Raw genomic sequence first — 27,235 nt, forward strand, 5'->3', positions numbered from 1 at the left:
ACGTTGGGGAAAACACTTATGATAACTGCCCAGGCATGGTGTGGTAATATAAAGTTAGAAGGTTCTCTCAACTCTCCTTTATTTGGGGGAAAGGAGGAGAAGGGTTAAGCTAGTTCTAGATTCTCTTCCTGAAGATGCCATAAAAGCAGAAACAATGACTTGATTGTAGCGTCCTCAGGCCCAAACCAGTGGCCCGCACATGGAGGCTGCTCAGTGGATGTGGTGAATGTTTTGCTGAGTGAATTTCCCAGCCAGCCATGCAAACATGTTTAGATTTTTCATTTATATTTCACAGACATGTAAGGACTTGTGCCCTTGCTGTTTTATTAGTAACGGAAAGCAGATGCTCACCCAAGCAGACCACTTTCCCATCTTAATATTCTCCTCTATTAAATAGGGAAAAGCCTGTTTTCTTGACTTTGTGTCATAATGTAATATTCAGGTTCCTTTGTGGCTCTTTTATAGAATGTCCTCTACAAAGAGATTGGCATTCACTTCTTTATCTAGATGTTCTCTCGTTTGGGTGACTGCCTTAATTGTATATTAAATGCTCACTCTGTGCTGGTCATTGTGCCTTTCATCAGGACATTATAATCACCAAGCCACACTCCAGGCTTGCAAAGAGTTCACAGTTCAGGTGATTAAAAAAAATAATAAAATGGTAAGATAGTATTACAATTAAGATAAGGGACCATGAGAAGTGTTAATATTGCATACTTGGAGAGATGGGAAATGGTGAGTGGGGGGTTAGTATTAACCTCTCTTGTTTACATATCTTATGATCATTTCTCTAGTTAGAATGAAAATTTCAAAAAAATGTGATGAACAAGGTATACTAGCATAATTTTATTATTTTAAATAATGCAGATACATGCTGTTTATGCATAAAATATCTTCCACATATTCAAGAAGCAATTTAAAACCCAGGGTGGGAATTGATGTGAGGGAGAGGGAAGGAGATTTTTCATTTTTATGGTCTTCTATACCATTTGAACTTTTTTTTATGTGCATGTATAATATGAATGTAAAAAATGACTTTGTCAACATGAAAGGAAATAAAAGGCAAAACAAAGGTAGTGACAAATTGGTACCAGGTTGACAAAACCATAATGACAAAGCAAAGGTGGGCTACAAATCTGACTGCTAGCGTTCTAGTGATCAGCTCAAAGGGGGAAGTTGACAACAGCCAGGAAATAAAAGCAGACTAATTTGCTCAGGGAGCTTACCAACTCTCTTTATGAAGAACTGAGAGAAATTTCTCCTAGGTGTCCTCACAAAGAAGACATTGTGCCACACAGAATTTTCTCATATTATCCTCATAACATGCACAATGACAGGCTTCATGTGCCTGCTTCTCACAATGACTCCCAGCAGAAGCTGAGGGCAACACACCAAACGTAACACACAAAAGCATTTCTGAAGAGGGCCAGTTCCCTCCAAAGGTGCAGGACTCCCTCCCATCTTAACAGCATGGCTCCACCATAAAGTTTGTTGTTACAGTAAGAACTTGGTCGAATTACTTGACTTTTCCGTGCCTCAGTTTCCTTACCTGCCCCATAGGCGTTTGTGAGAAATAAGTGAATACCTGCACACATTTTAGCACAGCGCCAGGCAAAAAGGCAAACACACAATCCATGCAGCTATTTACACATCCATTTTTACATTTCCTCTCACCTAAGCTTTCACCAGGGCACTGAGCATGGCCAAACTGGGGACTGCGGTCCTTGCCAGTAGTGTAGACTCCGATGCCCCAGCAAAGAGTTCCCTCTTCTGAAGAAAGACAGGAGCCTAGCACGGAGCAGGGGCCAGAGAGGATCACCTTCCACCTGACATAAGGGAGTAATCGGAAACAATGCCAGGTTGTTTCTTAGAAAATATGATGAGTATATTCCATCACACCAAGATGAAGGTAGTAATAGAGGTCTCAGTTCTACTACAGGGAGCAGCTCAAATCTACTTCCCTGAAATCCATTCTAGGACCCTAAAAGAGATAACGTGTGGCACAGCTATTTATATTTTGTTTATGTAAGTATTCATATTAAAAGTAAACTATGGATCAAGCTATGTTATTTTATTCTTATAATAAGATTCTTAAGTATACATAATTATCATCGAATTTCACAGATAATGAAGCTGAGGCACAGAGAAGTTAAGTAACTTGTAACATTCACACATCTAGAAAATGATAGAACCAAGACTCCAACCCAGGGAGACAGGCTCGTAACTGCGGCATAGTTTTATACCTCTTATTACACCCATCAGCTCGAAGTTACCAATCAGCCACTGCAAAATGATAAAGGCTTACTGTAGAAAAGCTTTGCTTTCTTGCAAGATTTAGGCTCTAAATAGTAACATTAATGACATGTAAAGGAAAGCCTGTTCCATGTCTTTGGGTTGCAGGGCTGGTCGTGATGGGCGTCAGGGGAGGGCTTATATTCAGTTACTAATCGCATCATGTCAAGATGCAGAGGCATCAGAAAATGGCCCCTAGAAATGTCTAGTTGCCCTAAAAGGAGACCACGTCTACCAGCTCTGCCTCTTACTATATGACATGCTATGCAGGTCTATGTAAGAGCACACAACAGGGTCTGTGTTCTGTTCGTGCAGCCTGGCCCACAGCGGATCCCTGTACTCACCCTCCCACACTGTTCCTGCTGGATTTCTTCAAGAGGGATTTAAAAATCTAACAGGGGTCTGTCTGGGAGCACACAGGGTTAAAGTCCAGTGGCACTTTGTGTAGCTTGGTCTGAGTAATCCACATTTGTAATGTGCCAGGCAAGCAGGTGCTGTAACATTTGGATGTAATAAACAATATGCAAAAAGGCAAAAAATAATATCTATAATTTGAAGGGAATAGCAATGAGTTACAATGACCTTACAAATACATAACAAGCCAGATGAGCTGATCTGCCCTATCAGACTTCAAGTAAATTTCCAGGGGGCAGAGATGATATGTTTTTTGGTCTCTATATACCTAATGCCAGCAGTATTTGGCACAGAGCAAGTCTTCAATAGCTGTTTATTAAGCCGAATGGATTGCAGGCAACCTGATTTTTCTCTAGACTGAGGAGTAGATAGGGAAATCATATCCTCACCCCCATACTCCCTACGTTTTGACTTGAAAATAAACATTTTTACTTCCTAAACAAAGATGAAGTTGGCTACAAAAATATTTTTAAAGATTATAAAGGCACTGTTATTTTAAAACATAATCTATACCAAAGGCAAGTTCCATACACATTATTTGGTTAGTTCTTCAACATAAATATTATTTGTTTAGAAATTCTCCCTGAGGTTAAAAAAAAAAAAAGATAGGACAAAAACCAATGGGGAGTGCTTTTAATTGTGATAATTTATGTTATGGGTTCTTACAGCATACGAGAAACTCCCAGCTATGGCAGCATGGATTTCTTCCCTCTAAACTTGCACATCCCATCTGACAGATGGTCCTCCCAAAGACATCAGCCACTGATGAGGCACTGCCTGAGAAGGACCTCACACAGCTACTTTTGAAAGAATGGTAGCCAACAATATACATGGTATTTCCCACATGCTTACTGACCGAGTTGGAAACCCCACTCATTGTGAAGGATACATTCCTTAGGATAACACCATCTACTAAGAATCTACTAGAGTCTACTTACTTAAAAAAAAAGAAAAGCCAATTGTCCTAGGAAGAATAATACAAACTATTATCAGCCACCAATATATAAGGGTCACAGCCTTCCTTATATACAGCCAAAAGCAAGGCCCTTAAAAAAGTTATAATAGAAGATTTAGGGAAGAATAGGTGCCTAGTTGCAGAGATTACATATCTAAGGTTTCCTTAATAGATTTTTAAGTGATCAAAAATTCTGCCCTACTATTTTGTAAACTATCAAAATGTCTTCAAAATCCCAACATACTGATATCAAAATTATACCTCCCAGAATAGAATGCCATTTGCTCTAAAAAAAAAAAAAAGCATAATTCTTTGCCCTGGCCAGGTTAGTTAGTCGGAGTGTCATCCCATACACCAAAAGGTTACAGGTTCGATTCCTGGTCAGGGCAGATACCTAGGTTGTGGGTTTGATCCCTGGTCGGGGCACATATGAGTGGCAACCAATCTATGTTTCTCTTTCATATCATTGTTTCTCGCTCTCTCTCTCTCTCTCCCATTCTTCTCTCTCTAAAATTAATAATAACATATCCTTGGGTGAGGATTAAAAAAAAGAAACATAATTTTTTTTGTCAATTCATGTGTCCCTAATTTTGGTTAGAAAATAAAAAATGTTTTCCTGTTCCCAGGAAGCTAGGTATGAGGCCAATACCAATGAGAAAAAAATGAGGGTGAAAATAAGGGAGGTCAAATGACTCTAAAAGCAAATTGTTTATTTTCCTCTCATCAGCCCTGCTAACCATTCATGAAAACATTCAGAAGGCAATACCCTTCTCCTCCAATTGTTTTTCCCCTTGTCCTCTATTTCACAATTACCAATTTGCTCTTTTTTGAATCACAATTACCAATTTGCTCTTTTTGAACATGTCAAACAAACCATAGCCTCTTGGAACTTTAATATTAGTTACTGAAGTGATGGAATGAGAAGGCACTTACTTAACAAAATTTCCATCTCCTCTAAGCATGAACACTGGTTTCTGATACAGCTTGTCCAGCATGGTTAGGCTCAGAATAGCTTCTCTAGGGAAATTAGCAACCTGTCCATGCCTCTGCCAATGTCCTGACATTGCCATTTGGAAAGTACATTCAATTACCATAAAGGACCAAGTGTAAACTGGGAAGTAGTGAAAATGGTATAATGAGAATAATTTCAAATTCTCCTTCAATATGTTAGTGTATGAAATATAAAAGAGTACACTGATTTTTTCTAAAAGTTCACAATACTATGATAAACCATACAAGCATTTATAAGTAAGTACGGTCACCTGTCCTGCAACAGGTAAAATGGGAACAGGCGAAATAGCCATCGTCTAGCTAGAAGGAACTCTTGGAATTTTGCCCCTTCAGTCTTACTTTCTGAACTTTGACTTTATGCACTTTTGATTTTTCTTTTGATTCTACATTTAATCAGTTTTGAAAACATTTTTTTTGTCCAGGTTGAGACAGGTTCTTCTTTTTTTATGTATGTATAATCATAGGTCCAGGTTTTTCACCTGCTGCAAAGGAAGGAGAAATCCAACACCAGAAGAATCAAGATGTATCATAAAAACCCATCTATGTAGGTAAGACATACTACCCAGAATCCTAACCCCATTCCAAACCCAGACACCTGAGAATGTTGGCAACTCCTGAATGTGCATTTATCACTTTAAAACTTTCACATATTTCTCATTTTGCACACAAGTCAATTCAGGATGCATGCTATCACCATGTTTGAATCAATGACTGCCACTAAAAAGGCATACCCTCTCTTCCTAACCTTCTGAGATCTCTTTGCAAAGGAAGATCCATCAACCTTGAGAAGATTAAAACTCAATAAGAAGCCCATAAGCAAAGATGGTACTTTCTCCTTGGAGGCCAAAATGCACACTGTCTGTATTATTAAGGGTGTTTGCATGGCTGCGGTTACAGCATGTTACATCCAACTTCGGATAAACAGGCTTAGCTTCAAACCTTGGTTGTGCCCGGACTGTGTGAAGAAGAGACTGTGATGGCATCAACCCCCTTGGCCTTCAGATCTTTCATTTACCACAGAATTCTTGAGATTATCAGTAAGAATGTGATGTTGGTACTCCGTAGAAGTAAATGTGTTCTATAAAAGCATGAGCTATGCATTGGGATCATAACTAATCTTCGAGAAACAGGATTTGAAATGTCCTGACACAAAATATACTTTTACATAAAATGCTGGCACTGATGGTCAGAGTGTGCTTACTTAGAGCTGGTTTTGCATTGGTGTGGCCACCATGATTCAGCCACATGCTTCTATATGTCTTGCCTTTGAGTTACTGCATACATTTAAAAAACCAGCTCACAGACCTTCATGACAGACAGGCACCTATAACCTTGATTTTAGTAACACCTATGCCCATGACTACAAACAAAATCCAATCAAATCATGTTACATAATACTTTATATGAGATTACTAAATCAACTTGTATTTTCTTTCTTTAGGCTCTGATGTCTTTTGGTTCCTGAGAGGCATGAAGAATCTGAGTTTAGAGTTTAAGTGCTTAGTAATTGAAAACCAAAGGTTTTCAAATTTAAAACTCATGAGAAAGAGATATTGAGAGAGGCCCATTACAGAATGGCTGATAATGGGAATCATCTCATCCCAGTATTTTTTCTTTCCAACATTAGCATGACAGCAGAAGGGGCCATCTGACAACCATTTGCAAGCAGACAATTTTCTAACTATTTATTAAAGAGAGCTAGTTTCCATGTCCCAGGGCATATTGCTAAGACTGGGATTTGAAAGTTGCAATTGGCTTATTTTTTTTTTGGCAGAATTTTACTGTGGTTAGCTTTGCTGGCATCAAATATCAAGTCTCTGCTGAGCAGTCCACAGAAGAGTTGTCCTAGATTAGTGATAAAAACGAGGGGGACCAAAATAACAGTGATAAAGATTTAAAAACAGTCATGAACTTGGTAAACCTAAGGACTTAAGAGATCATTGAAAACAATAACTCATAATGAGCAAACGTAATTAAACTAGTGTAGTATACCACAAAAGGTCTTCAGGACACATACTTTTAAGATAAGGTCTTAAAATATTCGCCTTCAAAGAAGAAGTATAATTCTTCTTTGTATGACAGGAAAAAATACACTTGCACATGAGTGTGCTTGTTTTTTTGAACAGTTCCACGGTGCAATCAAGATGGCCATTGTTGGGGTCGGACTTATCTAGTAGAAAAATGTATCCCGTCAACAGAAGTGGAGAAACCATTGGAAACAGTAGCTGTGGTGAGCCCACTGGGGTGTATCCTGGGGTCCAAATCTCTTCCCTTCAGGGTTTTATTGGAAAAGCAGTCATTTACAAACAGAGCATTTAGTATATTCCATTATGCTTCCAAGGGACTTGCAAACCTTTAAATGATTTTCTTTAATTCTAGTGACAACATTGTTAAGAACATTCTTTCACAGCTGCCTTACTTCTAATAACCTGATTATGCTATTGCCCAGTTACCTTCAGAGAAGACAGACTTCATGTCCATATTATGCACTCTATGTATCCAAATGCACAACATATACAAAGGTCATATGTTGTTGGACAAAGATGTCTATGGGTACGGTTATTATCAACTGGAAAAAGACAACAGTCACCTGGCCACGGAATTAAAGCACGTGTTTTTGTTATCTTTCCAACGTGACTTTTCATTTACTCTTACGAGGAATAAAACGGAAAGAATGTGAAAGAGTGTGTGTCTGTGTTTTTGTGAGACAGAGCAGGAGGGAGAGCATGATTCCTCTAAGACAGACGCGAGAGGCTCCCTGGGTGCTCAGCGTGGGGAGAGTGAGAGAAGAGTCAATTTCCCAGGATGTTTCTGTTGTTGCGTATGTAAAAATATTAGTTTTCTCTTACTTTGTTTTTGTAGCTTTATTAATCTGAAAATTTTTACTCTTTGATACCAGTTCAACTCTGGATTTTGCCTCCATTCAGGTGGATGATCAAAACATTGCCTCTAAAAATGGAAACCATCTAATGACAGGGGCAAGTTTATGAATAACCCTAATGAATTTATTTTCAAAAGCGGACGGTTAATTTACTTACTAATTTATTGCTTGACCATAGAGATTCGGTCATGTAGCCATTATCTGAGACCAGGGCCTTTATTTTTCCAAGGAAACTCAAGCATATTTAGTAAACTGCATAACTCATTAATGGTTTCTAAATCCTGAGTCCTTTTCCTTAATAAACAGGTTGAGATTAAAATAAAAGGAAAAAAAATAATAAATTGTTAATTGTTATTTTTTAACCATTCTTATATTAGTTATATTTCAAGTTTAAATAGACCAGAACATTTACAGATAGGTAAAAAACACACACACATAAACCCTGGTCAGATAGCAGTTGGTTAGAGTGTCGTCCCGATATGCCCAGGTTGCGGGTTTGATCCTCAGTCAGGCACATACAAGAATCAACCAATGAATGCATAAATAAATAGAACAACAAGTTGATCTTTCTTTCTTTCTTTTTTTTCTTTCTTTCTTTCTTTTCTCTTTCTTTCTTTCTTTCTTTCTCTCTCTCTCTCTCTCTCTCTCTCTCTCTCTCTTTCTTCTCACTCTCTAAAAAAAAGAATAACTAATACTTTTAACAATAAAGATAAATAAAATTTTTTAACTCAATCAATAAAAATAAAAGACACATATTTGGAAACAGAACCAGGGCTTATATGTGTTAGACCTGAATCAGATTAAAGTCACTTCAAAAACACTAAGTAAATTATTTTCTTCTTTCTTCTTCCCTTTAATTCACAGAACTAATTTATTATTGTTCCAAAGGCTAGGGAGGAGATAGCCAACATGAGTAGAATGACCACTCTGGAGGAGACACATATTGTTTGGACCTAACATCTTGTCCTTAAGAGGAGGAAGAGAAAGTGCTATCTTCATAAGACATGAAAACCCAGGTAAAAATAGAGCCGAGACTGCTATCCACAGTGCACCACTGTAACAAGCATCGTTGTAAAATACCACACGTCAAACTCCTCTTTAGCCATCTCAGTACTGCTATATATAAGGTAGTTAGCAAGTCTAATTCTCATCATTTAAGAAAAATTACAACACAGATTAAACACTTGCCTTCCAAGAAGACTTCTTCATTCCATTACAAAGGGAAACTTTCTCTCCCCAGTATCCCCACTCGTGGACAAATAGCAGATCTGGTTCTACAGCTCTTCATGATTTATTTTCACGAACTGACCTAGAGGTGCTTAAAGTAAGGATGGGGAAGCACATGGGTGACCCTGTGGTAAGTACAGCAATCAAACTCTCCAGGGTCTACTATGGGGCCACGGGTGTTGTGGTGTAGGAGAGGCAGAGACTTAGGACAGACATCCCAGAGGGAGGAGAGGAAGGGGAAGAGGAAGGGAACGGAAAGGGAGCTGAAGCTGGAACAAAGACTTATGCAACCCGTAGGAGTTAGCCAGGTCAGGAAGGGGTGAGGTCACTTATGTCCACCCCTGGCAGAGTTGTCATTCGAGGAGGAAAGCAGATCTTTCCCGTTACAAAGTGAAATGTTCTACTTTTTAGCACAGGAATTAAAAACTTTTCTCCATTGAAAAATACAAAAATAGGATTTCTGAAAATCCAATGCTTATCTAATTTATAACTACAAATATTTTTGCATTTTATCACTTCTCTTCCATTCTTTCTTGCCGTAAGAGATCCACATGAAGACAGAACATAGCATCAATGAACAGGTTTGCTTTTTGGGATCTGATGGATCATTTTTACTGAGAGAGGTCATTTATGGTAACAGTGACAAATGTGGGCACAGAATCACACAACCTGGGACTGAATGCCAGCTCTGCCACTAAGAGTTACTTAACCTCTATGAGACTGTTTCCTTTCTCTTAAGTAGGGTAATAGCACAGACCTCATAGGGAGAAGATCGATTAAATACCACAACGCACAGAGCAGCACAGGGCAGGAGGCTGAGGAAGCACGCGGCTGCCCTGGCTGCGTGCCCTTCTCTCTCATTCCCTAAAAGTCAGCTACCTCCTCGCCTCTAAATATCACAGAGCTAAAACATATTTTAAAATTATTTGTATTATGCACTAAGCATAACATTTTTAAAAAAGCAGTTTTGTCTCCCCCCCACAAAAAAAGTATTCACTATCTTCATTGAAAACATGGATATCTTTTGATTTTTTTCCCCTCCCTTCTGCTAAGTTAGTGACTCTAAATAAATTTTTTAAAAAGTGCTTTCTACCTCTGTGGGAAAAGATCATAACAGAAAGAACCACATTGCAGTAGGCAGCCAGGTAAAATAAGTCATTTTTCTGGAAAAGAAACAGAAGACATCTTTTTTAAAGTTTCACTTTTTCTTTTCCCCCTTTTTAGAAGTCACTTTTAAACACACTAAGAACATTCTGCCTGCCTCCTCGTTTCTTTTTAAAAATTCAACACTAACTCTCCGGTACTGGGTAAGCTTTCATAACAGGCAGGAAATGCTTCTATCGGTCTGCACTGACCTCCTGCCACCTTTCTTGGGCGTAGCCGACAGGAAAATCCACACTGACACACCAGAGCCAGTTCTCACACAAGTGGGCCAATCCGGCACAACGGCTGTGGTGACGGTTGCAGTGGCCCAGACAGGTCTCCCTGCCTCCGGTTTTGGCTTCTAATTCATTCCTCACATTGCAAACAGTTGGCCTTTCTCCAGCTCCAGTTCAATCACCTGTCATCTCTTAATTCTCTCTTCCCTAAGTTTCCTGTTTAGAAGTTAAATGTTTGATCTGGCAATCATGGCCCATGCCCATCTGTCCCATTGCCTCTCACCAACATCATGCTTGCTGTCTCCCCTCTTCTATCCTTAAACACACAGCTCCCCTCAAGTTCTGACCTATTGTGTCTGTTCTTTCCAGACACTGTTCTTCCCTTTACCTCCTTTGTCACTACCATCAGCTGAAGCCTCCTCCTGCATCTTTCAACCTCAATACCATATGCTTAGTTCAGTCTTTTCGGAGCACCTTGTCAAGAATTCTCCCTCCTCCTTCTCTAATCTTAGGTTTGTGTGTACCACCATTACAGGACTTTTACCATGTGCTATCTGATGTCTTATGTACTTGTGAGCAAGTTGTATCTTCCATTAGTGAGTAAGCTCTTTAAGGATGAGGGATATGTGATACTTTCATAGAAAACTCCAGATTTCATGCTATCCCAGTTCTTAATTAAAATCAAAATATTGTTATAGAAACTAATTAAATTATTTTCCCATGATTTTTAAGATAATAGAATAACATGAACATTTATTGCAGAAGCAGATGCGTTACCACTTGCAAATCATCTCCAGCTTCATATGAGAGGCGATGCAAAATGACTCAACTTTAAATGTGCCAAGTGGCACTTCTCTCTGGATATACTAGTGAATGTCTCCTGAGAGATCAGGAACGATGAGTAGAAGATTTTCACAGTATTGTAGGCTAAATAATTAGCTCCGAAGATATTCAAGACCTGATCCCTAACATTTGTGAATGTTACCTTATGTGGCAAAAGCAACTGGCAGATGTGATTAAGATAAGGGTGTTGAGATGGGGAAGTGATTCTGCTTTATCCAGATGGGTCCTAACTATAATCACAGGTGTCCTTATAAGATGAATAGAGAGGGAGACTTGACTGCAGAAAAGGAGAAGGCATTCTGATGACAGAAGCAGAGATTAGACTGATGAACTCTGAAGATGAAAGAAGGGGCCACAAGCCAAGGAATACAGGCTGCCCCTGGGAATTGAAAAGCCCCAGAGCCTCCTGAAGGAACTAGCTCTACCTGTCTTGACTTTAACCCAGTGACACTGATTTTTAGACTTCTGACCTTCACAATTGTCAGAGAATAAATCTGTGTTGTACTAAGCCACTAAGTGTGTAGTAACTTGTTACAGGAGCCACAGAAAACTAATGCACATGGTTAGTGAGTATTTAGCATTTCTGGGCACCACACTATAACACAGTAGTTCTCAAAGTGAGGTCTCTGGATCAGCACTGCCATCATCACTACCTTCGTACTTGTTGGCAATGCAAATTCTAAGGCCTCATCCAGACCTACTGAATCAGAAGCTCTGGAGGAAAGCCCAGCCATCTCTGATTTAACAAGCCCTCAGGCACATTTGAGTTTGAGAACTACTCCTGGAACATTTTCTTTTTGACCTTGGTAATCAACAGGATTTCATGCATTTTAAAAGGATAAAATATTTGCCCTAACCGGTTTGGCTCAGTGGATAGAGCCTCGACCTGCGGATTGAAGGGTCCCAGGCTCGATTCCAGTCACGGGCATGTACCTTGGTTGCGGGCACATCCCCAGTAGGTGGTGTGCAAGAGGCAGCTGATCGATGCTTCTCTCTCATCGATGTTTCTAACTCTCTATCCCTCTCCCTTCCTCTCTGTAAAAAATCAATAAAATATATATTTTTTAAAAAAGGATAAAATATTCTAATAGAATATCACTTCTTTGAAACAAAGGCTATGAGAAAACAGCAAGGACTTTCCATATATACTCTAGCACACAAAAATTTTTTTAAGTCTTAAAATAACAAAAACAGAAGCTATTACCAATGGAAAAATCTATGTTATCTATGCTTAAAGGTTTGAACCTGCAACAGTCAAGTATGAGTACATTCAATGGCATTAACTACTACATAAAATACTTTTTCAGAGCATGCAAAATAGAGTTAAAGTTAAAAGAGCTATAAATTAGTACTTTTTCTCACAATGCCAATTTCTCTATTATTTAAAGGGAGTCCATTCTGTACTTCTATCAGTTTCTTGACCTAGAATTGCCAAATTGAGCACATGAGAATAAAAACTCCAATGTTATAGTAATTGCAATAAAAACATTCAAATGTATGTCAGGAGGAACTTATAAAAAGCAGAGAATAGCCCTGGCCAGTGTGGCTCAGTTAGTTGGGCATCATCCCGTGCACCAAACAGTTGCCGGTTCGATTCCCAGTCAGGGCACATGCCCTGGTTGTGGCTTGATCCCTGGTAGGGGGCCTGCAGAATGTTTTGCTCTCACATCAATCTCACATCAATGTTTCTCTCTCTCTCTCTCTCTCTCTCTCTCTCTACCCCTCCCTCTCCTTCTCCCTCCCTCTCTCTCTAAATATCAATTAATAATTTTTTTAAGAAGGTAAGAGAATAACATTTCCAACACAATACTTAAAAATGGCCATTAGGTACAACTTTTAAATATTACCATACAATACCTAATTTTTTAAAAAGCCAGTTTTCATAGCATGAACATCTATTTATTGAATGAATGAATGAATGAATGAATGAATGCCACTTCCTGATAAGGGATTATCATAATAATCAACCAGTATCAAAAACTAAACTATACTTTTAATTTCTACACTCTCATCTAGAGGGTTACATAAGTTACCTAAGTATCTATAGGACTGTGTTTTTCTTTATAGTAATCAGAATTTTATTATGTGGTAATCAGTTATTTGGTCATCAGAATTTTGCCTGCCTTTGTTGACCACACTCCATGCTTATCAACACTTCTTGCACTACTTAGAAGTCAATTAGAGGAGTTCATTCTCTGAGGTTAAAGGCCTGGTTAACAAGAAAAGTCAAGTGGGAAATCATTTTCCTGTCTAGGATCTTGTAAATTAGGTCAAGAGGACCCAAATCAAATTGTAGCCACAGTATTCTAACTTTGTTTTTACATGGCTCTTTTTTCATAATTCACATGAAGTCAAGATAATTGGCAAGTACCACTTTATTAATTTCTTTACAGCTGAAGTGAGGGTGAGAGGAGCCATGGTTAAGAACAAGGTGAAAGAACTATTTCTTGATTCATGCTTCATATACCCATGATGTGTGTGTGTGTGTGTGTGTGTGTGTGTGTGTGTGTGTGTGTGGGCATGCATGCACACACACAGAGCATTGCAGTCTAGTTATTACCCACCCCTTTGTATTGAATAGCTGGAGCCAACTAATTTTTCTGCTTGTGATGAACACCATTTTCCTATTAAGAAACTCTGTGTTATGATATTTTCTTTTATATTTAACCATCTGCTATAAAAAGGAACACACTATAGTGTAAAGAAGAGGGGATAATACCTGACCTTTCAATTTGGGGACCTGAGAATCAGTTTGATGCTCTGATTACACTGCTAACACTGCAGTAATGGAATCCCTTACATATCCTGAAGCACCCTTCAGTCACCTCCTAGCAGTGCGACCCTGAGTATCAGTCACCACAGCTTTACTAACCATACTGTATGCATGGGTAACGCACATACACATATGCTCCTTTAAACATAAGACAAAAAATATTGGAAGCATCCAATCAACTACTCATAACTAATATTCTAAGAGTAGATCTGGTTGGATAAACTAATCATATAAGAGGATGTACCAATCATATAATTATATGTACTAATCACATAAAATGTACTAATAATTTAAGTTGGGTCAGAATTCAAACTATTAGTTCAGGGAAAGCATTACATTTTTAATTTTTTTTTTTACTTTTATTGATTTCAGAGAGGAAGGGAGAAAAAGAGAGAGAGACAGAAACATCAATGATGAGAGAGAATCATTGATTGGCTCCTTCCTGCATGCTCTACACTGGGGATCGATCAAGCCGGCAACTCAGGCATATGCCCTGACAGGGAATCAAACCATGACCTCCTGGTTCATAGGTCTACGCTCAACTACTGAGCCAAGCTGGCTGGGCAAGAACCTTGTACTTTTACCACTTATAACAAAGTCTCATCTCATAAGTATTTATAGAGAAATTTTAAGTCCTCAGCCATATTATAATATCCTTAAAGGCAGAACCATGCCTTCCCTCTACTCTCTGCCACTATGTTTTGGCATAGTATATGTTTAATACATGTTAACTAAATTGAATTACATTCCTATGTTACTGATTCCCAAGGAAGGGAAGAACAACATTGGCTCAGAGATTCAGACTTCCTTGTTAACAGTTTTATCCCTGATACTTAGCATGGTCCCTGTCATAGGGCAGGTGCTCCAGATACCAAATGAAAGAATGAACAAATGAACAGAGTTCAATATCTCCCATCAGTAATAGACAGAAGCTCTTAGAAGAGATATGAATGGAATGCCTTTTAAATAATAGCTTTTGCTCCTCAAATGTCTTGTGCCCACATTTCCACTCAATAACATGTAGTGACTGCTTATATGGCAGCTACAGGTTTATCAGAAATCATTATCAGGTTTTATTATTTTTAAATGAAATATAACCTGCATACAATTAAGTGCACAAATCTAAGTGCACAGGAATATGATGCATGTCTACATGTGTAAATACCTACACTGCATGTCTACATATGAATACACTATGTCACTAGCATCCAGATCAAGACCTAGAGTTCCAGCACTCTAGAAGGCTTTCTCCTGCCTACTCCCTCACCTTAGAGAACTACCTCTAGCACTATAAATTAATTTTGCCTGAAAAAATTATTTTGTCCTTTTTGTTGTTCACTACCTTATGGAAGCCTGAATTCCTTGAGAACAAAAGATCCATCTTCTCTCAGCGTTGGAACAGTCATTCCAAGGTGGCTGGTATTACCAGGCTTTGCACACAAAAATTCTAAACAATGACAGCAATGGCCTCTAGCAGCAGGCCTATTCTCGTGTGCATTAATAAAGGAGAAGGGGGCAAAACCAAAAAAGACAAAACCGTCTGTCCCACCTTCCACCTGAGTCTAGCTGACCCAGTATCCAAAAGCTCTCTGAACTAGTTTCTTGAAGCTACACGTGGAGCCATAATCAGAGCATGAGCTGGTCAGGTGGGAATGCCCACTGCTCCACTCCACACCAAATAGGAGTCCTTAGTCCTCCCATCCCATTCCAAACACACACAGACAAGACTGGACCTTTCCTGAAGGGACACAACACCAATTTCAAAAGGGAAAGTAGATCATCTCACTAATTTTCCAAGAAACCTGTTGTTTTTTAAGCAAAGATCATCTGGTTGGTTTCATTATTGTTGATAAGGAAAATGTTTGATGGTGATGACGATTGTTTGTGAAAGTCATTAACTCACAGACTTTATTAAAACAAAATTTAATAAGAATAGTGCTTTCCTTGTTGAATTCAGAAAAGGAATTTTCTTCAGGTGTCAGATGATGATTCAGCTAATGCAGAGTGAATGTGCAGGTACAGATTTTGATATATGGATCAATTATTTCATATCAAATTACCTGAACTCTTCTGAGAGTGACTAGATTCTATTCCCCATGGAAATGGGAGAAGAATACGAATGCAATTTAGTTCTCGGGCGCTGGCCTGAGCCAAAGGAAGCCTGTAGCACTAGCTTTGTTACAGCATATAAATGAGGAGCAATGTTTTCATTGTCAAGTTCAGCTCTAAACTTTTGAGACATATACGTTTATGCCTTTAGGGGGCTGTCTAATAATGAATGTCATATTTAAATCAGTGTTATTTTAGTAGCCTATGAAATATACTTTTTTTATTTCTAGAGTTTCTACAAAATTGATATTTTATTAAGTGAGTTGAAAAGATAATACTCATGGTTTGACCAAGCATCAAATCCACAAAACTTGTATAAATAATTACACAGAGCAAGTACCACTCAGTAAGGCAGCAGTTGCCACCTGTACTTGGGAGTTGACACAAGTACCTTCCCTCCCACAAAAATCCATTTCAGCTTCATGAACTCCTGTAAATCCTAAAATCCTTCTACTTCACCATCTGGAGAAAGCTGTTGGTGTGAATGTCATTGTTTCAAGCCTGAACACAAAGCGAAGACAACCTGGGTAAAAGGCTTCTCAGTGCTCTTTAGAGAACATTTTACACAACCAACATTAAACTATTACATTTCATTAAATGAAACACTATAAGGAATAACCTCAGTTGATGGAAAGTTTTACCATCTGAACAAGTTTTCATTTATCCTAGACAATGAATAGTTTCACCTAAAACACATTCCCTGAAATGTAGAAAATACTGAGGTGTCCAAATCAGCTTCTTACTGTGAAGAGTATATTAATGGTTTGCTAGTCACACTGTAGGAAGTAAATATGTATATAGAAGAAGAGGAAAATTGTGTTGCATAATTACATTGGGTTGCATAAAAAGGGACATTTATACCCAGTCTGAAAATTAGCAGATAGTTTCTGATGAGATGCAAAAATACTAAGAATGCAGCAAGCCACAGATTCTTGGCTTGGTCAACGTGACTTCATTTGAAAGTAGATAAATAAGCAAGTTTGGTGTTTAATTTAGGCCTTTTCAATATCATCACTAAGTTTAACTCTGTAGTCTTAAAATAGATATAGTTATAAAACAGAGCCTTTGCTTTTTCTTGTTACCTAGTCAACCCTGATCAGTCCAGTAGATCTACTGAGTCAGTAATGAAGCCTCGATACAAGTAGGCCATTTGCTCAAAATATATGGATTGAAATCTCAGCCTCCCACTGACTAGTTCTGTGACTTTGGGCAAATTACTGATCCTTTGTTCACCTTGGTTTCTTCATTAATAAGGAGTTACATTAAGCAGCCCATGAGAAATGAATACCAAGTGAGCAACATAATGCCTGGCCTATAGTGAGTGCTCAATACCAGATAGCTATCACCATTATAATTATTATCAGTGTTTCAAAATTTCATCCCAGCTATGCATTAAGCCAATCGTGTTTCCAAGTCATTATCTCAATCCCAAAGAGGTGGAACTCACTGGAAGAAAAGTTTTTTAAATGCTATATGGAATAAAGAATTCCAAGTTATTATCTAACATAGGCCATATAAACCTGCTATGGAAATAGGGCTTGAATCTTACCAGCATCCCCACAGAGACTCAAAAAAGCTCCTTAGAAAGCATATGCTTTTCCAGGGCATTCTGAGCAATACTACGATCAGTAAAGGGAACCCCTGAGAGGAAATTCAGAGATTAGGGCAGTGAAAACCAGACTAACATGAACAGTAGGACTTAACTGACAAAACTTCTGTATCTCTTAGCCATTTACATGGAATTTTTTAAAATATATTTTTATTGATTTCAGAGAGGAAGGGAGAGGGAGAGAGAGATAGAAACATCAATGATGAGAGAGAATCATTGATTGGCTGCCTCCTGCACACCCCCACTGGGGATCGCAAGCCCACAACCCTGGCATGTGCCCTTGACTGGAATCGAACCTGGGACCCTTCAGTCTGCAGGCCGATGCTTTATCTACTGAGCCAAACCAGCTAGGGCCATTTACATGGAATTTAACTTAAATTTTTTTTCTTCTTTTTAGAAGTTGCAACTGAAGCTCTTTCATAATCCAAGTATACTTAAATTTATGCATAGTCATTTCCATTCTAATTCCTACATCTTAGGGCTAATTATTTAATAGAAGAGAAAGTAGTAAAGACATTTTGAGCAAACAATTATCCACAGTTCTGCCTCTCTAAAAGGAATCTTTTCATATTTACCTACTACCTTCCATTTATCCAAATATCTGATTATCGCAGCAACATATACAAGAGTTTGTTGCTTATTTTCATGTAAAGTTATACTAAACATTTTATTAAGACTACAAATAATATAGTTACTTTATAGTTATTATTTTAAATGGTTGCATGCTATTCTGTCATTTTGATAGTAATAATTTAAATAATTCTACCAATATACATTAAGTGTTTTTGTTATAATCTGCATGCATGTATATATACATGTCCTATCTAATAAAGAGGGAATATGCTAATTGACCCTCACGCTGTCACAAAAGATGACGGCGCCCATAGCCAATAAGGGGGGAATATGCTAATTGACTGTCCCACACTCAAAGATGGCGGTGCCCACAGTCAATAAGAAGGGAATATGCTAATTGACTGTCCCACCTTCAAAGATGGTGACGCCCACAGCCACAAGATGGAGGTGCCCAGTCCTGTAAGCTCCACTGGGGTGGCCTTACCGTGTGCCTGTCTCTGGAGTCCCCCAGTCCCCTCAGCCCCCCAGCCACCCAGGGCCGGCCCGAGGCACAGGCAAGCCTCAGATGGCAGCTGCCAAGCCACCCAGGGCTGCCAGAGGCTCAGGTAACCAGGGCCAGCAGAGGCTTGTGCTGCCAGCAGTGGCAGCAGCAGAGGTGTGATGGGGCATCGCCTTCTCCTGATCGCCAGGTCGCCTCCCACCCCTAAGGGCTCCCGGACTGTGAGAGGGGGCAGGCTGGGCTGCGGGACACCCCCCCCCCCTCCAGTGCATGAATTTTCATGCACTGGGCGTCTAGTATATATATATACTGGGCAGCTGACATCCAAGGCTTGCCTGCACCTTGGGCCAGCCCTGGGCGGCTGGGCAGCTGACACCCGAGGCTTGCCTACATCTCAGGCCGGCCCAGGGCGGCTGGGGGCTGAGGGCAGGTCTGGCTGCACCGTGCGCCTGCCGCCCCTCCAGCTGGGCTGAAAGGACTGTGGGACTCCGGCGGCAGGAGCAAGGAGCGGCTGGACCTGCCTGAGGGCGAGTCAGGCCACACTGCAGGCCTGCCACCTGCAGCGGGGCTGGAAGGACTGGGGGACTCCGGTGGAGCTGAGGGGACTAGGTGCTGCTATCTTGTGACTATGGGCACTGCCATCTTTGTGATGTGTGATGGTCAATTTGCATATTCCATCTTTATTAGATAGGCTATGCCCATATATATATATATATATATATATATATATACACTAGGGGCCCAGTGCATGAAATTCGTGCACTCAGCCTGGTCTGTGACCTCTTGCAGTCTGGGACCCCTTGGCGGACATCCCTCTCGCAGTCCAGGGCTCTTGCAGTCTGGGACCCCTCGATCCTTACTGCCCGCCTGGATCTGGGCAGCTCCTATGTAATCAGTGCACGTCATAGCAACTGGTCATTCTGCTGTCTGGTCAATTTGCATATTATGCTTTTATATATAGATAGATAGACATATTTAAGTTGTAATAAATAACTTTACAAATGTATTTTTTCAGTTCTGTACAATTCTTTTCTTAGAATAAATTCATAGGAGTTGAACTGCTGAGTCACAGTATATGGACATACTTATGGTTATTATTCTAAAAAACCATGTTGCTTTCTGAATAGTTGTGTCAGTTTACCATAATGATTAGCTATTCTTACTGAATTACGGAGTATGAATTTAGAAAATGTTATGTTAGTCCAGCATTGCTGATTTTGGAGATGCAGCAATGAAATCCCAGAGAGATTAAATGACTTGCTTAAGGGCATAAAACTGATTAACAGCTTGGTCTTCTGAGGCCGTCTTAAGGGCCCTCCATGTATTCTTTCTGTCCTGCTCCCTGTTCTTGTTCACTCCCCCTCCCTCAGCAATGCATCCTCATCCCGCAGTGGCAGTTCATTTTACTGCACTGTGTGGTTTTCCTCATTTCCAGAACCAGCCTCACTGTCTCACTGTGGTCCCTCACAGACTCCACCTGGTCAGCGTTCTCTCCTCAGAGGTCTTGTCTGGCTCCTTCAAGCTTCTAGGTTCTGATAACCCAACCTTCTCCCTACACGCCCTGGTCCTCAGAGTGGGAGCTTCTTTCTGACATTACATACTGCAGTAATATTTCAGTGTAGTGCTAATCAAAGTGTCACGTACACACAATGCTAGTCCTTGAAACGTTAGCTACTGCTTCACCAGAATGTGAATTAACCTCCACTAAGCACACTGTGTCGTTCAGCTGACTTTTCTTCATAGGTAGACTTTCTCAAAAAAAGAAGCAGTGAGCTGATTTACATTCAGGTCAAGCTCCTTATCACAGACTGTTAGCGAACCGCCAGCAGATCAATTACTTAGACTGACAGTGTCATGGTGGTTCCCCTATGGTTAATGATTCTGCATATTATAGTCACTCCTAAAAGAACTCCTGTGGTTTCTGTCTCCTGATGGAACACTGACTGATACAGAGGTTAGGTACATTTTGAGTAAATTCTGTATTTTAATTATATACATGCATGTATACAAAATGGATTGTGATATAAAATGCACCATGTAGTCAAAAAGTTGGAAATACATTAGCCTAACATGTAGATTATAAGAAAAAACATTTACCTAAATCCCAGTTGTACATATATCTGCAATGCTTTCCTGTGACACAATATTTAAGAATATATACACACACACACACACACTCAAAGAAAACTATTTAAAGAACTCCATCCAGCACAAACTTCCATTTACCAATGAGAAGGAAGGTAATAGTAAATGAGAGGTAGCTTTCTCTATTTTTAAAAGCTTGATCTGTGGTTTCTTTTAGGACCTAGGAAAATGTGTTCATTTGCATGAACACACTGTGTGGTAGGATTTCAGACCACTTGAAGCAATCATGGGTCTTTTTTTTATAAAAGTACTTGTCTCTGCCAATCATATCAATAGGCAAAGGCAAATAATCACTTGTGTCCAGCAATTATGGGAACAGACTATTGAGCAAGGCTGATCTTCAATTATTTAAATATTTCCTACTAATGTTGCAATAACTCTACTTAACAGTTCACTAACATGTCTGTAAGATCAATGCCTTCTAGAATCTACTTTCATGACCAAAGTTAGTGCTATCAACACAGGGAGCTCTAAGCTAAGAAACTAAGAAAGCAAAGACAACATATAACATATGCACACCTGAGCAATATCACATCACTATAAATGAAGCTCCTTCCTTTATGGGTCAGCATGAAACTACAAAAACATTTTGCTGATTTCATATAAATAAACATACATACTCTAGAAGGTATCTGAAAATGTGGGGCAATTAACCCTAAGACAGCTTGTATGGTTACCCAACTCATGTGGGAAGTCAGCCTGTGTATTGCTCCAAAGACACAGTTACACATCAACTAGAAGAACTATGAAGATGAAGTCCACCCATAAGTCAAATGAAATAATAAAAGTACGATAGATGAATAGTTCTCTATGCATCTAGGCATCCTATGTATGAAAACAGAATTTCTATTATATAGGGTCTTATTTCATGACATATCCTTCGGCTTTGCTCAGAATAGCTGGAATATTTTTTTAAAATAAAGCATACATGGCAACCATGGATGTGCTCTTGGATCTTGGATGGTTGGGATTATAATTAACCCAGGGCCCAGCTGCTATGCTATAAAATCCACAGCTACATTTGCATGAAGACCATGCTGGACAGGAATACTAAAGGCAAGCCCATTTCTGGAAGGCACAAGTCTCTTTTGATGGTCAACTGTGGTTCCAGGGCTCCCCAATGGCCTTACTGAACTTTCCTCAGAAAGGCACAGCAGACCTACAGCTTCACTCAACCTTCTTCCTTTCCTTCCCTGTCTTTTGCACTCAGCGTCAGTCTCATATTGTAGTCAGAAAGCTCTTCTGATTAACCTCCCCCCTCCACATTTTGACTCACGACAGTCCTCCTAATCAAATTCTTACACATTTAATCTCTTCTTCATGTCTCCTTCTCAGAGGCCCAAGACTAAGACAGTACAAATGTTTACTTACATAACCCTACTTTATACGTATTAAAAAATTCTTAACTGCCTTATTCCTAAATGCAAAAAAAAAAAATATTTTAAAACTAAGGGCACTTAAGTCCATTATATTTACATGTTGAAATTCTACTAAAAACCCAGAGAAATATGTATATTCTTCCTATAGGATTAAGCCAATTCAAGTTGGAAAAGTTAACATCATTTGATAAAACTTTAGTGTTTATCCTGAATATATTTCAACATGGAAGAGAAAACTAAAGCTATTCTTACACTAGAGATTTATACCTCATATCCCATATATATATGATCTAAACACCTAAATAAGGTGTTTAGATCATATATATAACTTTTATATCTACAGTTCTATGGTTTTCCAATTTTTATTTATTAATTTATTTGTTTGCTTTTACTTTTTAGGATTCTCTGTCCATTACTGTGGGATCATGGTGCCTTGCATTTGAGAAATATATTTTTAACTGAATCATAGAATTTCAGGGTAAAAAGCGTTCTTAAAGTTACTTAATCCACACTAGAAAATGATATGTATCAGGCTCATTTGACCTAAAGGCAGAAGAAAATTGCCTAAAGGCAGTGCAAGCTGCCCAGTCAGGTTTCTGACAGCCCATGTAATAATCCATATTTTTGATGCCAGAAGTAAGAAGCAGCTGTGGTCTCTCACCTCTTAATATTGGTCCACTACCATGGTATTTTATTATTAAACATTTAGGGTATTGTGAAAATTTTCATTACCTTCTTTTGATTCTTTCTGCTGCTGCCGGCACAATAATTTTTCCCCTCTTAGGTTAGATGGACAAATATATTGTCCACTCCAAGAAAGTGAATAGAAATATATTTTCAATATCCATTAAAGTATTTAAAGTTCTATAATAGAAACAACGGGCTACATTAGGTCAATTTTGCTAACTTAACCAAAGAAGAAAATCATTTGGAAATCGTGCTGAGGTTAGGGCAGACTGGTGAAGGGGAAAAAATACTGGAATAAGAGAGAGCAGTGTGTTTCATTTTAATAAATGAACTGTGTGACCTTTGGGAGGCCACCCATCCTCTCAGGGCTTCTGCTTCATCAGCTATGAAATAAGAGGGTTGGACAAGATGGCTTATGAAGTCCTCCACCGCCAGTTCAGTCACGTGGATTCTATGTGCACTTCTCTATGACTAAAGTAAACAATACAGTTCATCCACAACTGACTGCATCTTAAGTAGTATTAAAGGGAGAAACCCAAAATACAAGTCATTCAACATGAAGAACAACATCTAGTTCCTTTTCTCATTTTTAAGCATTTTAGCGGCCATTTGAAAGGGAACTGTATAGTTTAAGGAAAAACCATTTTCAAAACTATGTTCTATTGACAGGCCCTCTTCCAGCCTTCTACAGAGCCACTGAGGACTTGGTGATTAAAAGTATTCTTGTCCCATTTAGTTCGTTTAGGAACAGAGTGAAGTGTCAAAGTGTTTCCTGTCCTGATGACAAATGGTAGGCTGGCTGTATGAGGGCTAGAATAGACCATGTCCTGCAGATCTGGGGGAAAGGGCAGAAAAAGGGCTCTTGGCTCTCAGTATTTTCCCTTGCTCTCCATCAAAGCCCTTCACCAACAGAACCCAACATGCATTCCAAAACCTTGACCTCAGCTAGCAAGGTGGTGTTCTCTCATGAAGCCCAGTTCTGCCGTGTCAGCTAAAATTTCATGCAAAGCTACTTCCTCTCCAAAGGTAATAAACTTGGAAGCATAAAAGTTCTTCAGCCATTCTTTCCATTTTTTCACTAAATAAGTAAATTTGGGAACCAGAACAGTAGGGTTCCAAAATAAGCAGTTTCCACCATATTTATTTATCCAAGTTGAGAATTTCTTCATCCTCAGACAGCCTGCAGAATGAAGCTCATCCTTTTAAATCTATTCAAATGGCCTCTGGGGCATGTGATCTTATTAAGTGAAAAAATAAGTGTAGTTGCTAAAGGAAAAGACAACAAGTAAAAAGAATATTTCCTTTAGGAAAACATGATATTGAAAAACAGCCACTCTTTAGAATAGAATTTGCCATAGGCAGACAATATCTTATAACTTAGACTTTTAAAATAAAAATGTATTTGCAATTTCCACATCAATATTTACATGAAAATTTACTAGTAAGGCATATCACTTGGCACAATGCCCTATTTTGGAAAAAATATTTGAATTAAATAAAGATAACATTGATATAACTTTAAAGGTTAATAATATAAAATATTTTAAAAATAATTCCCCATTTTCTGCAAAAAATAATCACTATTGTTTATATGTGCATGACTATGAGAAGATAAGTCTTCACGAGTCTTGACTTTAATAAGCAGCCTAATTGTTCATAGTGACATTAAGTATCGAAATAACCAAGAAGACTATGGCAGCCTCAGGAACTTGCTTTCAAAGATGCAGGAATTGCAAAGCTTCAGGGGAAACACAATCTATGAAAGGAACTGAATTTTCCACCAGCAGTCAATGTTACCCTGTTAATAACTATAAAGATACTAAAATATAATTTCTTTTGGTGAAGACTACAATGATAACATACATTACAACTGATTTTCTTTCCAAGTTGTGTGATGTGTGATGTGGAAACTAACTTCTTTCAAGCCTCAGATGGATTTTATAAGGCTCTTAAGCCCACAAGTTATAAATAACCAACTAGAGTGGTTAGAGGACTTAGCAATACCTTTTCACCGGAAAAACAAATTATTTACAAAAGTATGTTAGGAATCTGCCTAAAAATTACTTACTATAAAGAATAAACTGCAAATATTTTTGTAAGTCAAAGGAAAATGTACAAGCAATTCTTAGGAAGCCTGTTATGACTGTTTAAAATATTATAACTGTCACACAGAAAAAAATGAGATCTAGGCTTACAGTCACATAAGAATTATATAAAGTAACTTGGCAGATCGTACCTTTTTCAGGAACCGGACTCCATAGGTAAATACGTAAAGGTAAAATGAAAATCTCCACCTGTAGAAGGTTAAAAAAATTCTATGACATTCAGTTTTTATATTTCACAGCATATTCTGATATACATGAGTGAAAAAGTCCATTAAATTTGCTACCCCCCATCTTCACCCCTGCCCCAAACTGAGATTAAACTTAATGAGCAATTTCAATGCTAGCTGAACACATACACTCATGTGCATAGCTTACTGCAAACGTTTTAAATATTAGTAATTATATTCACAACTTAAATTTCCTTTCACTTGGTTAATGTATTTGCCCATTTGCACATCGTCTTTTTTCTCCCATGTGAATGTCCTCTTGTTAATCATCTATGAAGGGATATATTTCAACAATATGAAGCTACATAAGATATTTTTGAATTCTGATTCAGATATTACTTGCCTTAACTGAAGTTCATATGAGACTACACTCTTACGCTACTACTCAATTCCCAATTTTATTTCATATGTTTTCTGAGTGTGAATAGCTGGCTAGATTTCATTAAATAGCATTCCTTAGGCTATGTTATTAATGGTGTTAAAGGTACTTCAAGCTATAACTTGTAAATTAACTCAAAGGAGAAAGTGACTAGTCAACTTCAATTTGTCAGGAGGCAAATTGCTTTTTGTGTTTTGCAAGCTGTGTAAAAATGTCTAATAAGGTGAAAAGGAAAAGGTTATTTTAGAAGATAATTCATGTTATAGACAAAATTTCCTGGAAGAAATGACAGCTGCCTTAAAGTAAGAGATAGGGTAAGACCCAACAGAAGACACAGTGTCCCTCAGAGTTTTGTTCCTGGGTGAGTGACTCTCCAAACATTCTGAAATTAAAGTCAGAACTTACATTTAGAGAAGAGCTTAGAGCTTCAGGGTTGAAAGTCTTCAACTAATAATTCATAAAACACGAATGCAGTAAGAAACAGTAAAAATGGATGGAAGCAGTAATTATCCAACAAAAACTTCCAAACAATGTAGAGAAGCAATGATTCTAAAACCTCATTGACTGCAGAATCAAAATCAAAGACTTAATTTTGGCTTTATTTGAGGTTGTTTTTTAAAAATTTAAGTAGAGTTAGTACACAATCTTATATTGGTTATATTAGTTTCAGGTGTACAATTGATAGGTGAATGGATAAAGAAGATGTGATATTTTATAAAATGTACATTGACTTGTATATTGACATATATACAACGGAATATTGGGCAACAGCACTGAATTCTTGCCATTTGCAGCAACATGAATGGACCTAGAGGGTATTATGCTCAGTGAAATAAGTCAGGCAGAAAAGGACTTAATTTTAACCCCATCTCTCTCCATTATTAGATTTTTGGTAGTTGTGGGGGGAGTGTGTGCTTCTTTCTGTTTGAGTGTACAAATTCTTGATCAGAAGCCAAGACCAGGGATGGCTTCAAGGGCATGTAACTTGTACAAGTCACATAGGGTCCCATGCTTGGTTTAATGCTTTGTTGTTACTATCTTGAAAGTCTTAGTCACTGTTGAACAAGGGGTCCCATTTTATTTTGCATTGGGCCCTGCAAATTATGTAGCTGGTTCTGGTTAAGACACATAGAGCCTCCAAACTTTGGACACATCTATTAATATCCCTTGGCTTCAGTTCTATCTCTATAATGGGAGAGTAGGTTTATATTATACTGCTTTTGATGTTATACTGGTGGCCCAAGGATTTGAGAGCAGAAGTAATCCCCACTTCTCTCTAGTCACTCTCAATCCCTGTTATATTAATCCAACCTATTTCATGAATTTGCAGGTCACTTTTCTGGCCCTTGAAGGCAACTGAATTTGCAACTCCTTGATAAAGTAATTTCTAACAGCTGCTTCAGCTCTAAGACTTATTAATAGGCAGTGACAAGGCAGTTTTTATGTAAAATTAAAATTTTATGGAAATCATTGGAATTCCTACAATAACTTATGTATCTACATTTTTATTTCATCGCAAAAAATGACCCATTTTTCATAAGACATAGTTTCTATTACAGAAACACAGATGCCTTCATCATTTGAATAACAACTTGTGATGAATATTTACAAGGAAGAGTTTATTTGCATAAAATGTCTGCAGAAAGCAAAAATTTCAAGCATTTTGCCACATGCAGAAAGTACTTTTAAAAAATTGTGTAGTTTCATACAAGTTAAAGTTTTAAATGGTGTCTAGCTACCCAGCCCCC

At 38.4% G+C, this 27,235-nt stretch overlaps 1 protein-coding gene across 5 annotated transcripts in view; it reads right to left on the reverse strand.

Annotated features, from left to right (window-relative positions):
- CERS6 (ceramide synthase 6) overlaps positions 1-27,235 on the reverse strand; it is a 251,703-nt gene that overhangs the window by 88,977 nt on the left and 135,491 nt on the right. For 4 of the 5 annotated variants that reach the window (XM_006083176.3, XM_023745279.1, XM_006083175.3 and 1 more), the window contains one exon: positions 25,013-25,070. The exons of the other annotated variant lie outside the window; for it this stretch is intronic. In XM_006083176.3, the coding sequence (XP_006083238.1) occupies positions 25,013-25,070 (58 nt within the window). The remainder of the gene's footprint in view (positions 1-25,012; positions 25,071-27,235) is intronic. 5 annotated transcript variants of the gene reach the window in all.

Source organism: Myotis lucifugus, unplaced genomic scaffold (assembly GCF_000147115.1).
Source record: "Myotis lucifugus unplaced genomic scaffold, Myoluc2.0 scaffold_5, whole genome shotgun sequence".
NCBI lineage: Eukaryota > Metazoa > Chordata > Mammalia > Chiroptera > Vespertilionidae > Myotis > Myotis lucifugus.